The sequence below is a fragment of the Rhinolophus hipposideros genome, assembly GCF_964194185.1.
Source record: "Rhinolophus hipposideros genome assembly, chromosome: 7".
NCBI classification, from domain to species: domain Eukaryota; kingdom Metazoa; phylum Chordata; class Mammalia; order Chiroptera; family Rhinolophidae; genus Rhinolophus; species Rhinolophus hipposideros.
Window position 1 is genome coordinate 27,793,733 of NC_138053.1, and position 20,809 is coordinate 27,814,541.

Below are 20,809 nucleotides of genomic sequence, written 5' to 3' on the forward strand. Positions count from 1 at the left end.
AAATCATGCTAGGGCTTATTTTCCTGGTAGGTCTTATTTTCGGAAAACACAGTGGAAACAATGCTAGTGTCAGCAGGCAACCCACATTTCATGAAAAAGAGACAGCATGAAGCCAGGCCTGTTGTGATATTGACAGTGCATAGCACTTCTAATCATAGCAGATTGTGAAATGGAATGACTGCATTTGACAAAGTTGGCTGAATTTATGAACCTGCCCCTGTCAGGTTCATTGCGATCTCAGTATCTGTCTCTTTCTGTGCTTTGGAATTTTTAGATGAGTTTTTGCCACCCAAGTGTAATCTTTCTTACCTCAGTGTTTAAAAATACGCTCTTGAAGGCCTCAGGCTATTCATATGAGGTTTATGCCTGAAGCAGAGTGCATTATGGGTGACCTGTAATCAGCTGAATCCCATAGCAGTGGCTTTGAGGCAACAATAAGATAATCAATTTTTCTTCTTAAATTAATAATAAATACTTAGTTATGTATGTCCTCTCCTCCTACCTCACGGGTGGTCCCTTGAGGAAACACTTAAGTCCATGTGAGGAATGGGTTCAGGGGAATTTTTCCTTCCACTAGCTGTTGGGAAGTTCAGGTAGCGGGCTCCTTTGGCTACACCCAACTAGAAATTTAAGACAAATGCTGAAGGAGGAGAAACCAGTCTGTTTTTACCATATTCGAAGAATCTACCTTTTGTTTCGGTCAGTGATGAATATTTGGGGTGGGAGGGGAGATGGACTAATAAGCTATAGGCGTAACAGTTTCTTTTCTCCAGAACCCCTGACTTAAGAGTTTAATGTGGGGGGCAGCGCAGAAGGTGGGTGAGCACCTGTTACCTTTCAGTAATCTTAGTTCAGATCTTGCCTTCAGATTCCCAAGTGCAGAAACCCTCTAGGGGCTCTTCAGTCGGAAGGTTTAGACCAGCAGGTCTCAACCGGTGCTGCATCTGAGAATCTCCTAGGAGCCTTCAAAAATACTGATGCCTGGGCCCCATTCCTTCAAGATTCGGGTGCGGTTAGTCTGGGGTATGGCCTGGACTTTGGGAGGGGATTCTCATGAGTAGCCAGGGTGAGGATCACTGTATTCTTGTTTGTATTCTTGGTTGCAGACACAGTTTAATTCTTCCTACATCAGTAGAAATGTCTCAGATATTTGTTACGGATGAGTCACTGTGGGGTTCATAGAGAAAGGCCTGGGTGTGACTGAGAAAGGAAGAGGGAAGGACGGGAATGAGAAGTTGCCTGCAGAGCAGAGAAAAGGAACAGGCAGCATGTCTAGTTCACACCTAGAAATCTTTTCATGGGCCACACCACGCTGGGAAGACCCTTTACCCTCACTGTGGGCTCTGCCTGCAGCCTGTTTATGCCTGTTGAGCTTTTATCCTCCTTCAGGCCGCTGGCAAGCTTAGCTTTGCTGCTGAAGAGGAAGCGAAAGAGGTGAGGTGAGAGATTGTAAAAGTGGTGCCAAATTCCTGGTATCTTGGACTTCTAACCATAGAGAAACATCACCAGGATGCGTGGCCTGTCACCCAAACAGGGACATGAGAAGTCCTACCACGAGGGGAGTGAAATAGAATCATAAAAATCTACCCGCGCCTGCAGAGAACTGGTGCATGCTGTTGGCTGAGCAGGGTCCTGGAGAAATCAAATGTATAGTCTGCTTGTTTATTTACTTATTTTTAGTGTCCTATTTAAATTTTTAAACTGCATTTAGATAACTTATCTCATTTACATACAAGTTTGAGGTAGTACTAAAATTCACATTACCCTTATTTTACCCATTTTAATATGTGCCCATCTTGGGGCCCGTGGGCACTTGCTGAAAGAGCACTTGGGTCTAGTTCAGATCTTTGTTGTCCAGGGTGACTAAGCAGCCCCTGATGAATGTCAGGTGCTACCGACAGCCAGTACAGCTTCCCAGAGAGCCCGGAAACGCAGAGAGAAGCAGGCTCCGGAGGTGAGGCGTATTGCCTGGGAGACAACACTCTGCCTCTGGGCCTCCAGAAGTCCGCCTCTGGGGCTGTTAGCCGTGAGTGACATTGCCCAGGGAGCCTGTGGAGAATGACAGACCAGTGAGAAGGCAAGAGCCCTGAATGAGGAGGCAGGAGCTGAGTGTGCTATCTGTGACACCTTCACAGGCATGCTCTGGGCTCCTGACTTTTCCCACCTGCAGATGGGGCACCCATTTTCTTAGCCCCCCCACCCCCAGCAGTGCTATTTGAAAAATGAGCTTGCTGCAGTTATACACTTGAATGTGTTAGATGGGCTGGATTAACATTGGCTTACAAAGCTTATGAAGTAAAGGACAGATTGACTGTTTTATTCTAACTTATGAGTGGGTTTCCTTTCTTCCCTGAATAAGGTGTGTACATTTAGTGCATGTGGTACCCAGACTGATGCCTCCTTGTCCTTCAGAAGTCCACCCAAATGTCACATTTTTTGGAAAGCCCTTTCCGGCCTTCCTAGAGAAGGTCCAGTGCCTGCAAAATCCTTCCATCCACAGTAACCTGCACTTCCTTCCCCTAGAAAGCACTCCTCAAGCTTTGCTGCTGCTGCTGATTTAATAGTCTGTCTCACTTGCTCTAAGAGGGTGGGGACCATGTTTGTCAAGCTGATCATTTTACATCCGGGACACAGAAAAACGTTTCGATGGGTCAGGGAGAAGAGAGAAAGCAGTACAGTTTATGGCATGGGCAGTGGCCCTGCCAAAAGGCCCTTGTTAGTCTTGCAGCTTCACCATGTTTGCACAGTTCCATGACAGAATGCTCTGCAGGCCAAGTAAGATCCATTATAATTTATTTGCCCACTGTGCAGCCGTTCTGAAGAGCTTATAAAGGGCTTTGAAATGTAGTATATGTAAACTGCAATCATTTTTCCTAACGCTAGATGGAAAATGAATGTCAGTGACACTGTGTGACCCTGTGTGTAATACCAATTCTGTCTGAACCACAGTTCATCTGCAGTAAGGGATATTAAGGCTTAGATGCCTGGAACATAATAGATGCTCATTGAATATTTTCCCCTTTCCCACTTCCTCCACTCTTACTGGAATGTGAACATACTTTTATTTTGCCATTTATTAGTCATTTGGATGAAAAGTTAGCAAATTATTTTCAAGTATTTCACCAAAATAAGCCATGCTGAAGAGGGGGGAAAATGTGTTTGATTTCTCCCCTACAACATGAAAGCCTGATACTGATGAGTACAGTGTTTCTCAGTGGAGAACACAGGGCAGATTTGGTTGGAGAGACCATTTTCCCTCTTCTGCGACTGTACCATCCTGTTGCAGTATTATCTACATGCTTCCTGAGACAACAAATGTTACACACCATTGTGTTGGTGACAATAAAACCACCACCAACAAAAGGCCCTCAGATTTCCATTTGTATCAGTGAAAGCATGTGGAATTGGTGAAGCTCAAGAAATAAGAAGGTGGAAATAGCATTGTTTCGAATTAGGAGTTCTGTCCAAAGTTCCCCCTGTGCTACCAGATAACTGTGACATTAGAAGAGACCTTACCTGTCACAAAATATTACAATCTGTGGGGCCCTCCTGGGCCTGCCACCCTGAGCAGGCTACTGATGATGCAAGTATTAAATCTTCTGAACCATGTGGATTTTTGCAAAGTTTTAGAAACCAACTCATGTCCAGTGACCACTAACGTGTTTCTCGGTGTTACTCAGCCAGTGTAGTGAGTCTCTGATCTCCAGTAAGGAAGGCTGTCGTCAATTAATATGAAGTATAATAGCCTAGTCATTTCCTGAGTACTGCCTGACGGCCACATGGTTCAACCAAAATTGCTGAACCACCATTGTGAGCTACTCTGGTCTCCTGTGCAAAATCACTGGAAACCCCAGGAAAGGTATATCTGGAAAGAGGTACCCGGTGATGTCAGATGGAAAGGAGAGTAGCACAAAGAACCACCGTGGGTATACACTTCAAAGGATTAAAGGAGTTTGGAGCTGCCATAATGTCAAGACTGTAAAGACTGCTACTACCACTGTAGCTGAAACAGTCTGGGAACAAGGTGAGCTTATCTTCACGATTTCTGATGCAGCACTATTTGGTGCTTTTTAATTTACTCAATATCTATTCATGACACTACTGTATTAATTTAGCCAACAAATATTTGTTGAATATTTGCTATGTGCTTGCATTCTGTAGGTGCTAGGGATTTGCCAGTGAACGGAAACAGCCAAAAGTACTATCTCATGACCTTATATTTTAATGGGGCAAGGATATGCCAGACAGTGTGTGTAAGACTGAAAACTAAGAGATGACTATAGCAGTCCTTGTTGTCAAGGAATTTACTGTCTAGGAATAATGCAATATGTGTTATTGTTGTTGGTCTTTTAAATAGTGTTCACTTTTTACAGGGAAACTTTTCTCAAAAAACAAAAAACAAAAAAAAAAGTGATTTTAAGTGGTTTACAGGCATACCTTGGAGATAGTGCAGTTTTGGTTGCAGACCACTCATTCAAGTGAGTATCACAACAAAGCGAGTCTTAATCCTGGTTGAAGGTCTTGCCTTCAGTTTATAAAAAACACAACACCTTTGAAATGCAATATAGTGAAGCACAGTAAAACGAGGTTTGTCTGTATTATATTCCTAAGTGTGGTTTTAATGTACTTATGTCAAAGATTTCCCCTTAAAAAGAAACACATCCAATTTTAAAACTTGAGTCAAAGAAGAATTAAGAATCACTTATTATAAATGGTTTCTTCAACAAATTTTATCAGAAATTCTATATTTTGAACAATAGTTTTGGGAGATATTTCAGGCCTACACTACACTTATCTGGAAACTTCTGGGGAAAGTACCCCAAAGGAGGGAAAGAAACAGTGTGATGGTTTAGATAAGTTATTTAAAAACTGAATTTTGAAAAGATTGGAGGTGCTCTCTTCATTCTTCCACAGTAGCAGCAGTAACAGAATGAAACTATGGTGTGATTTACCTTAATTACCACACCAATTTGCCTCACATTTTCAAAAAGTGCTAATAGATGTTAATGCAAAATAGATTAAAATACTAGACAAATTGCTACTACCTTAAAAAGAGTTATAATTTTGAAAATGTAAATTATGGTTATGCAGTCTTTGGAGAGAGCTATAAAATCCAATCTTTCTTACATTTAAAATAAAACAAAAACCTGTGGTACGTTCTTTTTTCCCTTTAATCACAGTAATTTCTTCAAATGATACCACTGCATATTTCTTTAGGAAGATACACTGTATTTGTCAAAGTGCATGTGTAATATAGGAGTTGCCATTGGTAGTTTTCTGCAAGAGGAAAAGAAATTGAACATAGAAAACCAGGAATCATGGGGAATTTTTTTTAATTCGTCTTTATGTTCCTTTTTTACATTACATGTATTTTATGAGTTGGAACAGAGAGCAGTTCTTTCTAGCAAATGGAGGCGTGCATGACAAAAAATCTGCAAAATCTGTATGTAGGCATGATGATTTAAAATGATGTGGACCCTCCTGGGTCTTACACTGAACTCCTTCTCTAAGGCACAACGATGCTTATAGAATCTATACAAAGAGGTAGGCATAATTTGTACTTCTGAGTAAATGAAAATAACTTCAGTATAAAATTTATCACACTATATAGCCAGGGGACACTATAAGTAAGAGATAGAGCTTTCCCTAGTGGGAGCACATGTATTTCTCTGAATAACTTCTACCCAACAAAGCTCTAAAATGGAATATTTGCATTTCCCCCACTGCTTTGTTTTCACAGAATTTACACAGCACAGTTAGCAAAAAGGTTGTTTAGAAGACACATTATATCCACAGAGAATTGCCAGTTCTGTTTTTCATACAGCTATACAAAGCCAAAGTACTGTCTATTCTTTCCCATAACCTATGAAAGCCAGAGAATTAACACAGCCTACATGCTCAACTATAGGTCTATCTTACTTTATACAAGAGAAATAGGTAAATTGAATTTCGGTAAATAAAAGGATATATGAAACACATTAGGAGAGCTGTCAAAATAAGTTAACCCGGCCATGAAAGTCTTAAAGTGAACAATTATTCTCTAGCTTATATACTTCATAAATCCATAGCTTCATGTATCCGGTTTGTTTAAGGCAAATTGTATCTCTTCCTACAAAACACATCACATGGAGGTATTTCCTGTTTTTAAAAATTGGACCTCCAAAACAAATTACCTGTCAACCCTAGGTATAAAACTTTGCATAGGTTCTTGTGTAGTTTAGAAAAAAATGTGCCACAGAAAGTCCCCATCCCTGTGGTGGGTTTACATGTTTTCTCTTCTCCATCCTTTTTTGCCAATCTATTTTCAGTTAGTTGTTCCTTGAATGTTAAGTGGCTTAGAGCATGTTTACTTCTTTTGCGTTGTGGTGCAGACTTTCTGAGAGTCCTTTCCGACCGAGTGACTTCAGCTCTCCCTTAATGAGATCTACATCTTCCCGATTTGTTTATGGCAAGAGAATGGAAGGTGGCTGTAACGTGGGGAACATCCAGTAAAGAAAAGAGAGGAAAAAAAATAGAAAGAAAGAAAGAAAAGGGAGGATTTCCAGAGAATGGATCACTTAAAACCTAACGTGTGCTATTAGGGAAAGTTGAGGGGAATCTCTTCCAGAGAGCATTAAGATAAAATAGGTTCTTCTTGTATATGAAGTATATTTGAAAGTTACTTCTTGTTCTGTGATTATTTTATTTTGAACAGTATAACTTACGTTATAAAGGTTTATTTCTGAAATATCTCAGGAGCGGAACAATATTGAGCATCACTGTAGATAATTTGTCACCCTAACATATTGTTATTTAACTTGTGCATTTGATAACTGTGCCTGCTGTAATAATAAGGGCTCCCATTGGTTGACCTTTTTTTTTTTTGAGTCAGTCACAGTATTAGGCATATCATGACATTCAATCCTTTATAACAATCCTATGATATAAGTACTTTTATCCTGTTTTACAGTTGAGGAAACCAAATCTTAAAGAAGTAAAATGAAACCAGGATTCAGACCTGTTTCTGATTGACTCTAAAGTCCATGGTATGAACCATAGTTGCCGTATTTCTCCTCTACTTTGTGCACAGCCCGATAGCCTTAAAAATAAAAGGCTGACGCTTTTGTTCAGGTAGAAGAGATAGGCAAGTAAAGAGGTGATTGCAATGCAGTCTGAGAGTGCTTAAGTAAAAGACAAATCTTGCAGGGTGCCAACCACAGGTGCACAAAGGATTCCTATCCCAGCCTCGTGGAGAGATAGGCTTCCTGAAGGAGGGAATTCCTAAGCTGAATATGAGTTCCTCAGGCAATTGCTGGTCTTTGTGCTTACATTGGTGTCTGGCTTTGTTTTGCTCTTGGGTTTCTGTTTTTTATTTGTAGTTTGTTATTATTTTATCATTCATTCACAAATAACTAGGCCTGGTTCATGGATACAAAAATGATCATGGCTCTGATGGATCTTACGTTAGAACAGGCGAAATAGACACTAAACAAAGCAATTATAATCTGACTTTATAATATAAGTGCTGTGCAGGAAAATGTTGGAAGAGTAAACAACCTGGAAGCCTTACCTAATATGGGGAGGGGAGCAGGGATAAGGCAGTGATCAAAATTACCTGGGGAAATGACATTGAAACTAAGAACTCAAGAATGAGTAGGGTGAAAAAGATGAAGGAGGATGTAGTCAATGATATTGTAATAACTGCATGGTAACAGACAGTTATTAAACATCATGGTGATCAAATCATAAAATAGATAAATATCAAATCACTATGCTGTACACCTGAAACTAATATAATATTGTGTGCCAACTATATACTTTAATTTAAAAAAAATTTAAAGAATGAGTAGGAAGTTAGCAGGAGAAGGTGGTTTCCAAGGGGGAAGTGAATTTAAAAGAATTCCAGGTAAAGAGAACAGCATGTGCCAAGAACCTGAGGCCAGACAGAGCTTGGACACCTTGATAATCTGAAATTAGATCAGGTGACTGGATAGTATCAAAAATATGCTAGAGAGGGAGACAGGGCTAGATGATGCATGACCTTCTAAGTATACTGTTGTAAGCTGCCTCAACTTAAGCAAGACTTAGAACATAAATTTAAATTTAAAAAAAATTATGTTGCTTAAAAATCCTTTTAAGACCATGAATTCATATTCTTAACTCTAATTTGTATATCAGTTTTCCTTTTTAGTCAAAATTATTTTCCTGTTTTTGAAAACAAAACATTACATATCATTAAGTACATGGCTTGGTTGGATTTAGAATGAAAATTGATTTAAATACAAGCGAGTCTTGAATAGAGAGATATGCTGACAAAGATTATCATCAACACAATGCTGAAACATCAACTCTCAGTTTTAAAAAAGTATTATGTATAACAGTTTTCCAATTCACCCGGAGAACTCCAGATTATTTCAGAATAGTGCAGACAACTGAAGGTCATGGTCATCATACCTCTGAGCAGGCTTTCCAAGCAAACAGCAAGGGTTTGATGCGGTCTTAGGTTTATCCTGGAAGTCCTGATCTTTGTCGATAATGGACAGACATGGAGAGAGAGCACAAAATCATGTATCACAGCCCCCTACTTTCAGACCAGCTTACTTAGTATAAATGAAACATTGATGTATTAGAAAAATGCCCAAGTGGTCAATAAAGATTTTAAATAAAGCTACCTAAAAGTTGTGGTCCTTAGGTTAATCATTTATTTATCTAAAGGATGAAGGAGCTGTCTACTTCTGTGATATGAACTGCAATCAGCTTAAAAATAATTGACAAATTAATCCCTTCACAGCACAGCAATTGTAAAGGTGTTAGTTTTAATTAGGTCTGTCTGATTGCCTTGTCTAATCAAGAATCAAGGTGGTATCTTTGATGGTTAAGGTCTAGTGGGGCCATCCCTGACCTGCCAGCCATGTATGTTTTAATTATTGATTCCTCACATTTCAGCCCTTTTCACAAAGGGACTTGAAGTTTGCAATACCTTAACATTTAAAAGGAAGAAAAATAAACATTTCCCCCAACACTTCTATCTAGAATCTTGTGTATCCTCTCCACCAATCTACAGTTTCATCCTAAAAAGCCTGTCAGGGTGATGACAAAGTCAAATGCACACTCGAATGCTATTGCACTGCAGCCTCACCTCCCAAGAACTCGATTTTCAATGGACACCTTAGGATCTCAGCAAGTCACAGTCATGTATGCTTCTGGAAAACACATTTGATTTCTTGATGTCCTATGTCTTTTAAAAGGTCCCTAAGGGCGAATGTAGTACTTAGGAAACCAGGGAGGTCAGACAAAACGGGACGCGCATCTTCTCACTAGACACTTCCTTACACTGCTGAGAGGGATGGGGGTGGTTCCTAGTGCCATGACAGGCGCGCCCAGGAGCCTGGGCAGCTGGGGTTTCAGTGGTCCTGTGCATGATGGTGGCTCTTCTCTGGTTACAGGTCAATGAAGTGACGGTGGAACAGCTGGTGCAGCAGTACCCTCACATCACCTTCAGCACCGTGTTGCAGGACTGCAAGAGGACATTGGAGAGAGCCTATCAGATGGGCTGGACCCCCAATATGTCTGCCGCCTCCTCCTAACACTCCAGCCCAAGCTCAGGTCCACTGGGACCATTCAGCAGGGCAGAGAGGAAGTGTCGATTTGGGGTGGGTGATCTCTTGGAAAGGTTTTAACTGTCACATGTCTGTGTGTGTACCCAAGTGTGTATATTTGTGTCTCATTTGCCTGTTGCATAGCATAAGCGCAATTGCTATTTATTCCCAGGTGAGCTGTTTTTTTCCTTTAAAATTAAAAATTTTGAAAGCCACAAACCTTTTAGTTTTTAAATTCAAAGGCTTATTTCTCTAAAAAAAATGTTCCTATGATGGAATTGAAAAAAAAATGAAATCTATTGTTTTGAGCTTCTAATTACTGCCACTTGGTGATGCCCCAAATTGAAAGCAACAGCCTTCTTTTCTGATGAGATAAAATTGTGTGCTTCTACTGATGACAACCAGAGCATAAGTGATGTTACACTAATTAGAAGCCTGGAAACCAGTCCTTTTCAAAATTTCAAGCACATACACATATATAGGTTCTCACACTTTCTCATGTACATGCACACCAAGGCAGTTTCTCTCTAGATCATTTTCTAACTGAGGGGCCTTCCTCCAGGATGTCACTCACTGTGGCTCTGCCTAACTCAGTGTATCTACATGTGGCCAACTTGCTATCTGGTCAATAACTTAGGGACTAGAGAGGATTAAGCCTTTTGTGAAATTTTTATATGGAGGCAACTATCTGAACTCCCCTGCCCAGCTCACGAAAGTTAAGTATTCATTATTCTACGAATGTGTTGTGTTGAGTACTAAATATTGTAATTGAGTTTTACGTTAACGTTATGTTAGCTTTATTTCATGGATAGTAACTGGTCCGGATATATTTAATTGATATTTGGAGCTAATCTTAGCATTTTCCACATTAAAGCCACCAATGTAATTAATGGTGTGAAGTTATTTTTTAAAAATCTACAGATCATTTAATTATTTTTGTTAATTTGGATAATTATGAAACTATATTTCAGAGATTTGGGAGTAGTCACATTAAGAGCAGATTAATGAGTGAGATATAAGTAGACAATCTTTTTTTTGTTTTCTTTTTTTTTGCTATTTTTTTGCTTTGCTTTGGGCTTTAGAACAGGTTTTTGGATATTTGCATGTTGTTTTTTGAATAGTTCTTATGCTACTGCAAAGATCTATTGCTGGTTAATGTATGAGTTAAGAAGAAAAATTATAAAATCTTTTCATTAAGATTCTGTTTACACTTGTCAGAAATAAGCATTTCTTTGTGTAAAACTTGACACCTTTTACTTAAGAAAATACCTATCAGTAAATGAATGTTTTGATTTCACACATCTTTACAATGAATTCGTAGTAGGGACTCAGGCTCACATGACCTTTTTTTGTGTCTAGATTTATAATCAAGACAGCAGGGAGCCTTTTTACACTAAAGAGTGATTATCTTTCCCAGTAGAGCTAGATACAAAACCCTGACTTGTGATTTTGTTATTTATTCTTCCCCAATGTGGTCATAGCTGTTTTTTGGTCTTTAACAGGTATACTAAGGTTTGAGTTGTTAATCCATATTGTTGAAATGAGACTAGCTATAAGAAACAAAGAAAAGCTTTACATTCAAATGCCATTCACTTATTTATAATGACTCCAAAAAATATAAACAACTGTTTCTTTTGATTATGTCAACATGTTTCTGATGTGGCATTTTTTAGCTTTTAATCCCAATCAGTTAGGAAAATCTAGTCAGTGACCACCAAAGGTATTTTTTTCCATCACTAAATGGGTTACTGATCTAATTTGAAGGGAATAAAATTTGTGTAAGGAAAAAAGCTGTTTACTATTCATAAACAGTAGTTCTTCTTACACATCAAACCATATCATTTTCATATTCATTCCCCTCCATTGAAAAAAAATCTTAAATCGTAATATTTTAACTGGTTTTTAATCCAAAACTAATTTATAAGACGGTATGTATAGTAATAGTAGCTTGAGTGAATAAGCAAAAGTTTAATTTTTATATATGTCATACTATATTTTAAATAGTTAAAAAAGACAAAAGAAGGGAGAGCCATCGAGGATATAGATGGTGCCACTTCAGTTCAAAATTGTAATAATCTTTGGAGTGTTACAGTTTGGTTGTCACATGGTTTCAGAAGTGTATAGTTGATTCTTTTTTTTAACGTTGCGGTATTTGAATCTAAAGTACAGCACTATAACATGCTTTAGCTTGGGGTGGGGGGTGGGGGGACTTGCACTTATTCTTTAAGATGTTGACTAATCCAGAAAGCCTGATGCAACATAACCTGGAAAACTGCTTTGGTATATTTGTAGAAATCTATAGAAATATCATATCCAGCCTCAAAAGCATTAATCTCAGAAAACAACCAGAAAAAAGAGTTACCTTCAGTGATCCTGTAATGGTTGTTCAATGTGTTCTCATTAGATGCTTTGAAATGAGGCTTAAAATGATTTTTCTGGGCAATATAGCGTTTCTTTTTTTTTTTTTCTTTTTCTTTTTTTCTTTTGCTTAGAATATCACAAACATATGTGAACACGTTTAATGCAGGGCTTCATCCTCTCCAAAATATCAACAGTATTTTCAGAAAAAAGACTATGAAATATATTGCTGTAGTAGAAAATTCTGGTCCTTTGTCTTTAATGTCTTTTTGAGTGGATAAAGGAAATTCACCCAATTTCTATATTTCTGTGACTCTTTTGACCTTGCAATGAGTTGCAATAAAAGAGAAACAAAACACTGTGTCTTTTGTTTTATTTTAGAGACAATAAATGACCTCCCAGATGCTGGTTGGGTGTGAGGCATGCAGTAGTTCGTGTCCTGGTCTGTTTTACTGTGGGTTGTATGTAGGTTTGACTTACCAAGAATAATAAACAAGATTGGGTTTAGGAGACACTAAGTTGGCTAGTGATTACTGAGATAAAATTAAAACCTCAAGGATTTAAATAAGTGGTTTGTTCAAAATCCCATTCCCTAAATACTCATTCATTTACTTTAGCCTTTTTTTTTTTAATTTTCAAAAGTAAATAGATACATTTATTGAGTAAAAATCATGTGCCAGGCACTGGGCATTTAAAGGTCCCATCCTCAAGTTGCTCATAGCCAAGCAAGGCGACATTCTTGAAAACCAGCAATAGCAGTGGAGTACAGCAATAGCAGATGTAACAATAGACAAGATTAGAAGGAGCACACGTAGGACAGAGTAGCAGTCTAGTTTCATCCTTTTGCATGTGGCTTTCCAATTGTCCCAACACCATTTATTGAAGAAACTTTTCTTTCTCCATTGTATATTTTTGTCTCCTTTGTCAAAAATTAGTTGCGCATATACGTGTGGGTTTATTTATGGGCTCTCAGTTCTGTTTCATCGGTCTGCGTGTCTGTTTTTCTGCCAATACCATGCCGTTTTGATTATTGTAGCCTTGTAGTATAATTTGAAGTCAGGGAGTGTGATACCTCTGGCTTTGTTCTTTTTTCTCAGGATTGCTTTTTCTACTCAGGGGTTTTGTGTTTCCATACAAGTTTGAAAACTATTTGTTCTATTTCTTTAACAAAGAAACTCCTTTGGGAATTTTGATGGGGATTGCATTAAATTTGTGTATTGCTTTGGGTAATATAGCCATTTTAAGTATGTTAATTCTTTTAATCCATGAAAATGGAATTTCTTTCTATTTATGTCTTCTTCAGTTTCTTTCAATGATGTCTTATAGTTTTCAGTATATAGATCCTTCACTTCCTTTGTTAAGTTTATTTGTAGGTATTTTTTTTCTTTTTGTTGCAATTGAAAATGGAATTGTTTTCTGAGTTTCTTTTTCTGATATTTTGTTGTTAGTATAGTATATAGGAACCCAATGGATTTTTGTACACTGATTTTGTATCTTGCAACTTTACTGTATTTGTTTTTTCATGTATATTAATTTTTTAGCAGCATCTTTAGGGTTTAATATATATAGAATTATGTCATCTGCAAATAGTGACAGGTTTACAGCTTCATTCCCAACTTGGATGCCTTTTATTTCTTTCTCTTTACTGATTACTCTGGCGAGGACTTCCAATACTATGTTGAATAACAGTGGTAAAAGTGGGCATCCTTGTCTTATTCCCGATTTTAGAGAAAGTCTTTCAGTTTTTTACCATTGAAAATGACATTAGCTGAGGGTTTGTCATACATGGCCTTTATTATGTTACGGTACGTTCCTTCTATACCCATTTTATTGAATGTCTTAATCATAAATAGATGTTGTATCTTGTCAAATTCTTTTTCTGCATCTATTGGTATGATCATATGATATTTATCTTTTGTTAATGCAGTATATCACATTGATTGGTTTGTGTATGTTGAACCATCCTTGCATCCCTGGAATTAATCCCACTTGATCTTGATGTATTATTTTTAATGTATTGTTGTAGTCTATTTGCAAGTATTTTTGCGTCTGTGTTCACCAGAGATATTGACCTGTGATTTTCTTTTTTTATGATGTCCTTTCCTGGTTTTGGTATCAAAATGTTGGGCTCATAAAATGAGTTAGGACATATTCCAAGGAGGAGCTTTTAAGGAGGGCTAGAGGAATAGCAGGAATTTATGAAACTTACGGTGGGGCAACCTGGAAAAAATATGTATAAAGGTATGAGAGAATGAGACAGAAAGGCAAATTCTGGGCTTTTGAGGTACTGAGTAATGTAGGCAGGTATGTTCTGTGGGGTTAGAGGGTGGAAAAAAATTCTAGGGCCAATCATAAACTTTTCATGGCCTACTAAAGAGATTGACTTATAGAAAAAATCAGATCCACTAGAAAATTCTTGCTCTAAAGTCTTTCAACAGGTAGAAATTTAAATGCAGGACTTTTTTTTTTTTTTTTCTGGTAATATGGTGTGATGATGATCCTGAAAGATTTTATGCTATGTCACATCCAAAATTTTTCATTAAAATATTTTAAACCCTATTAATTGAGTAGATGTGACTGCAGGGAAGCGAAAGGACCCTCTTGTGGCCAAGATGAGAGTGGGAACATCTATGTAGACCAGAAGTCAACAAACTATGGCCCCTCGCCAAATATGGCCAATGCATATTTTTGTAAATAAAGTTTTATTGGAACCCAACCACACTCATTTGTTTATGTATTTTTCTATGTCTGCTTTCATGCTACAATAGTCGAGTAATTTTCACAAAGGCCATGTGAAAATGACCATAAAGTCAAAAATGTTACTATTCTAGCCCTTTACAGGGCTTTGCTGACCCCTGGTCTAGAGGAGTGGTTCTCAAAGTGTGGTCCTCAGAAACAATCACATCAGCATCACCTGGGAACGTGCTGGAAATACAAATTCTTGAACCCCACCTCAGACCTAACTAAATAATTAGAAACTCAGGGAATAAGGCCCAGCAATCTGTTTTAGAAAATCCTCCAGGTGATGCTGATGCATGTTAGTGTTTTACCTATAGAGAGATAAGCTTGGAAACTACCAGAATGTGGGACACTATGTTGATCACCATAGCCTAGAGAATGTGTAAAGATCTTTGGGGCAGTGAACAATGGGGAGTCAAATCAGAGACCACCTCACATAAAGCCAGTATTTCTGAAAGGCAATACCCTTTTACAAACAGTGAACTAAAATAAAAAATCAAAGAGGTAGACAGGAAGGAAAATTACTATTTTCAGCCTTGGCTATTTATGGGTTGTTTTTGTTAAAGGTTCCCTTGAAAATGAATAGCCACTGGCTACCCTTCACATGAGTTGAGTGCCTGAATCTATGCACAATTTGCATAGTTTGTATTGGTCACAATTGTATTTTTAAAAGGATTCATTTCTGGTGTGCTCATGACCTGTTAAAAGCAAACAAAAATCATCTCTGGAGAAAGGTACCCTCAGTGTAGGCCTCAAAAGAAACCCCACAAATAGAGTGACGGCAAATATAAACTCAATGTAAAAATCACTGAGAACAACAGGATTAAGCCAGCATTATTGCAAGTCAACAGAAAGAAACCAACAATAGATCCACATCCTCAAAGGCTTATTAGATTTTGACATAATACAAAATTAATGTTTGATATATTCAAAGATATAAAAAAGTTGTTATAAAATGTGTATAAGAATAAAAGAAACTACCCAAACTGCACAGATACACTTTAAAAAGAAGTAAGTAGAATTTTTAGAAATTAAATAATAATTAAAAATGAAAATGGAAGGCTTGAGCACCATAGGCGATTCAGCTAAAGGGAGAATTTGTAAACTGAAATGTAGATCTGAGCAAAGTAAATGGAAAATTGGAAAAAAGAACAGGCTTGTTGTTTTGCATGGATAATCTCCATATGGAAGACTGAGAGGTTATGACACATGGGACAAAGTATGGAACTTTCCGACATGTGTATCTAATCTTGCAGAAGGAAAACCAATAGGGGAAAGGCAGTGTTTAAGGAGATAATGGAGTTTCCATTTGTTTGTGGAGAAGGAAAGATATTTTAGATGAGTTAGTTTTGAGGTGCACATTCGATGTCTAAGTGAGTATGTTAAATATGCAGTTGGTTATAGGAATTCAGCTCAGAGGAGGATAGATGGTCTGTAGGTGGCACTTAAACCCATGAGCCTGTCTGAAATTATCCTCAATTATCCTCCATTAGTTTGATACAAAGAGAAGCCTAAGGACTGTCTTGGGCACATCAGTATTTGAAAGTTAGGGAAAGGAAGGAAACTCTTCAGAGGAAGCTGAGCAGGAATAACCTGAGTGGTAGGAAGAAAATGAGGAGTGTGTTCTGTCCTAGAATCAAGTGAAAACAAGCAAAATAAAATAAGCTGTTATTTAGGGACACAAGTATATTTATGAAGAGGTAACAACCGCCAAATTTCAGAGTGGTGGTTACCTTTGGGTGGGCAGGCCGTGGGCTGGGACTGTAAGACCCCACAGAGGGCTTCAGGTGAATCTGTAGGTTCTATTTTATAAGTGGAAGGGTAGCTTGGCCAGGATTTGTTTTATTAATATGCTATACTTTGTATCAAATATTTTATTAAAATTTTAAAAGAAAAATTTGATACCTTGTTTAAATAGATTAATTATCAAGAACTGCTAAACCTAGATGCAAGGTTCCCAACCCGTTTGGTTGTGGAGGCTGGCTCTGTGTGAAGCAGAGTATGCAAACGCCATGTCTAAGCAGGTGGCAGAGGTGGGACAACACACCAGTTTGACCCTTGTCCTTGGCGCTGTGCTGGGAGGATAGCATTGCCTAACTTCCTGGTTTCTATCTAACCATCATTGGAAGTCTAAGCGAAACAGCTGTTGGTGCGGGGCTGAGACAGCTGTGAATATTCTTGTGGCCTATCTATCCTGTCATTATCACAAGAATCAAAGGACAACTACACTATTTTGTAAAGCAGTTGGGGGCCCTTTCATTATCACTTCATTTTAAATTAGAGAGATAAATCTGGTATCAAAACCTTTGAGTAATACAGAGACTTGTCTGATAATGTGATAATAAATAGTTGAAATGAACAGTTAGTTAGGGTCAAGTCTATCTATTTCACTTTATGAATAAACCACAATTTACGCATATTATCATTGGTAGATATATTAGGTTATTTTCTGTTTGGGGCATTGTTATGCTTATTCAGATCAATCCCAGCTTCTTGAGATATTTTATCAATAATAATAGCAGCAATGTAACTTCCTTAGTCTTTGAAATGCAACCATCTCCAGGAAATAAACTTCAGAAAACTAAAATCATCTCTTAAGAAATAACCCTGAAAAGCGTTCCTTTTTCTGTGATTCTGCTTGGCTAATGAAACTATGAAGGTCGGACAGTTACGTTTGCAAACTTACACAGTGGAAAGTTTGCAAATGTTACATTTATGGATGCCATCAGCCCAGGAAAAGGGAAACATCCAAGGGACAAACCTTTCTTTTGTCTCTTTTATTCATATTGTGAATGTGGATGGATGTTTCTTGTACTTTTTCCATAGTTGGACATCACTTGAGAGATCTGGAGATGAGACGCATCAATGTCAAATGTCCTGAAGATACATGGCTAGACCAGGGTGATGGGGGCTCACTGAGTCCCTTTCTCTAGCCTAAAATCTTCCAGCGGTGTGGCTGTGTGTGTGCATGCATGCTCACATGCCCACATACACCATCTAATCTTCAATGATGTCTACTGAATGTAGTCCATTCAGTATTCTGTTCTTGCTTACTGACACGACTCATTATGAGATAATTTAGATGACTACATTTGCTAAATGTATGCTAAGGGATGTTATACCACTTCCCTACTGTTTCCCTGTGGCTACCATTGAATGTTATCGTCCCATTCTTTCCTAGATTTACTTCATTCTTATGGTTACCCAAAGAATCTAAGAAAATTAGTGATCAGAATCTTCATACCTCCAAGGATTAATGGTACATTTGAAGGTGATTCACACCTGTGGAATGGGGTGTGGTGGAGACACAGAGGGGGATGGGGAGAATTAAATGAATTATGTCAAACACTCTTGTGTTTCAAAACATTTTTTGTGAATAAAACAGAGAAAAGCACATAACACGTATATGTATGGTTCGAATATGGGTGCAAAGCAAACACCGCTTAAGAAATAGAGCATCAGTGATACCCCAAAAGTTTCCATCCCAACTACCCTCCAAGTCCAGCCTCTCCCTCCTTCCAGATGTAACCACTCTCCGGCCCGTATGGAAATAATTTTCTTGATTTCATTTTTGTTGTACCACCTATATGCATCCTTAAAGATGTAGTTGGATTTTACCTGGTTTTGAACTTTATATGGAAGAATCATACTGTCTGTGTTATTTTGTGACTTTGTTTTTTACAAGATAGTGTTTGTAGGAGCCAACCATTTTATTGTGTATGACTTCAGTTATACAGTTTCGTTGCTACATACTATTCTGTTGTATGAATATACCACTATTTATCCACTCTATTATTGAAAAGCATTTGGTTTGTTTTCAATTTGGGACAATTACAAATCGTGCTACCCAAATCATTCTTGTACATGTGTCATAGTACACATAAGCACTCATCTCTAGGGTACATCCCTAGGATAGGAACTGCTAGTATTTTCTTATTTTCAACTTTATTAAGTGATGCCACACTGTTTTTCAAAGGGGTTGAACCAGTTCACATTTGACCTTACCAGCAGAGTATGGAGGTCCTTACCCATCACATATTTGCTTCTGATTGCCATGTGGTGGTAACAAATCATGGTTTTAGTCTGCATTTTCCAGAATATTAAAAAATCTGGGTACCATTTCATATGTTTATTGGCCACTTAACGAAATAATGATTGTAAGACCTTTGAACCAATATTTGCCTTCTGATTTCAGAGAAAAGAAAGAACTTAGACAGGAAGGGTTGATAGGATTGCTATAGTTAAATGAACTGTGGATTATCACATTAGTGCAAAAGCTATGAAAAGAGGGCAAGGACAATGAGAGACTCTTTAAGAGGTTTATAGATTAAAAACAAAAACAAAACACAGCGTTTTTTTCCCCTTCCTGTGACTTGATTACATCTTGATATATGGGAACAGGCCATTATCTTCTATTTAAATGATAAGAGTCTGAGCAATACCTAAATGGAAGATTTTATGGTAAAAGTGATGATGTAATTAAATATCATGTAAACTGATGATAGAAGAAATGGGGTGGGGGAGTTGTCATTTCTCTATTATGAAAACAACGTTGAATGGTTTGGAAATTTAGATGAAAGGAGAGTCACAGAATATCTTTCATTTAGTTGTAGGGCACACAAGATGTAGAATGTGGGGAAAAAATGATAAAAACCTAGAGGGATTTTGCATTTAGAATGCTTCAAAAATTTATTTTTTTCTCCTTTTTAAAGAAATTAAAACTAGAAATCATAAATGATATGTTAAGGAAATGGGTTGTACAAGAATGACGATGCAGAAAGTAAATCAAAGAAAGAAGGCTTTGGCTATACAGCAAAAGATTAGCAAATGAATTTATACATGTTTTTATGTTAAAAATAAAATGTTGAAAAATGTATGTACATATATATCTACATACATTTTATTTGTATGTACGTACATATATATGTATGTACATATATATATCTATTAAATGATTTTAAGTCAACTCAATTAAATAGCCAACTACTGTGTTTCCCAGAAAATAAGACCTGCTGGACAATCAGTTCTAATGCGTCTTTTGGAGCAAAAATTAATATAAGACCCAGTCTTATATAAGACCAGATTAAATTATATTATATTATATTATATTATATTATATTATATTATATTAGACCCAGTCTTATATGATAGTAAAATAAGACTGGGTCTTATACTAATTTTTGCTCCAAAAGACACATTAGAGCTGATTGTCTGGCTAGTTCTTATATTTGGGGAAACAGGGTAGCTGTCTTGACTGTGCTGTTAAGAGGGCTTTTGCTATACTTGCTTCAACCAGAACAGATACCCAACTGGTGGGAAATCATGTTTTTAAAAGCATTTTTTTCAATTGAGGTATAATTTACCTATAATAAAATACACATATATTAAAATATAGTTTTTGCATTTTCATAAGTGTGTAGACTTTTGTGACAAACACTCCAAACTATACAACATATACGACACAAGATATGCAATGTATGTGTGTATGTGTATATACTACCCAGAGAATTTTCCCAATCCCCTCATCCCACCATAGACAACCACTATTCTGATTTCTATTCCATACTATTTTTACCTGTTTTGAACATCTTATAAATGAAAACATACAGTTTGTATTCTTTGTGCCTAATGACTTCCCATGATTGTTTTTGAGATTCATCCATTCCATTATATATATATATATCAATTATTACTGAGTAGTTGTACAAAAATGCTACAATTTATCCATTTCGTTAATAGACACTTGAGTCATTACCAGTTTTTGACTATTATAAAAAAGCAGCTATAAATATATTTGTACAACTCTTTATATCCTAGGGATATATTCCTAGGATTGGAATTGCTGAGCCACAGGAGATGTGTATTAACAGACCTTGTAAGAAACTGTCAAACTGTTGTCTAAGGTGGTTATACCATTTTCCAATACTACTAGTTTCAATGAAAGAGAGTTCCAGTTATTCCACATCTCCACCAACATTTGATGTTGTCAGTCTTTTAAAATTAGCCATTTTAAGAGCCCATTAGAACTTTAATTGGGATTTTACTTCAATGTCTAGATAAATTTGAGGATAATTGACATCTTAACAATATCGGATTTTGTAGTCCATAAACAAGGTATATTTCTCTATTAAATG

General features: G+C 37.2%; 1 protein-coding gene across 1 annotated transcript in view; it reads left to right on the plus strand.

The window, feature by feature from the left end:
* The window catches only part of FBXL17 (F-box and leucine rich repeat protein 17), a 476,918-nt gene extending 464,626 nt beyond the window's left edge, over nucleotides 1-12,292 (plus strand). Inside the window, exon 9 of the mRNA XM_081053340.1 lies at nucleotides 9,426-12,292. Coding sequence (XP_080909466.1) covers nucleotides 9,426-9,566 — 141 coding nt within the window. The 3' untranslated portion in view covers nucleotides 9,567-12,292. The remainder of the gene's footprint in view (nucleotides 1-9,425) is intronic.
* Nucleotides 12,293-20,809: the final 8,517 nt, after the last annotated feature.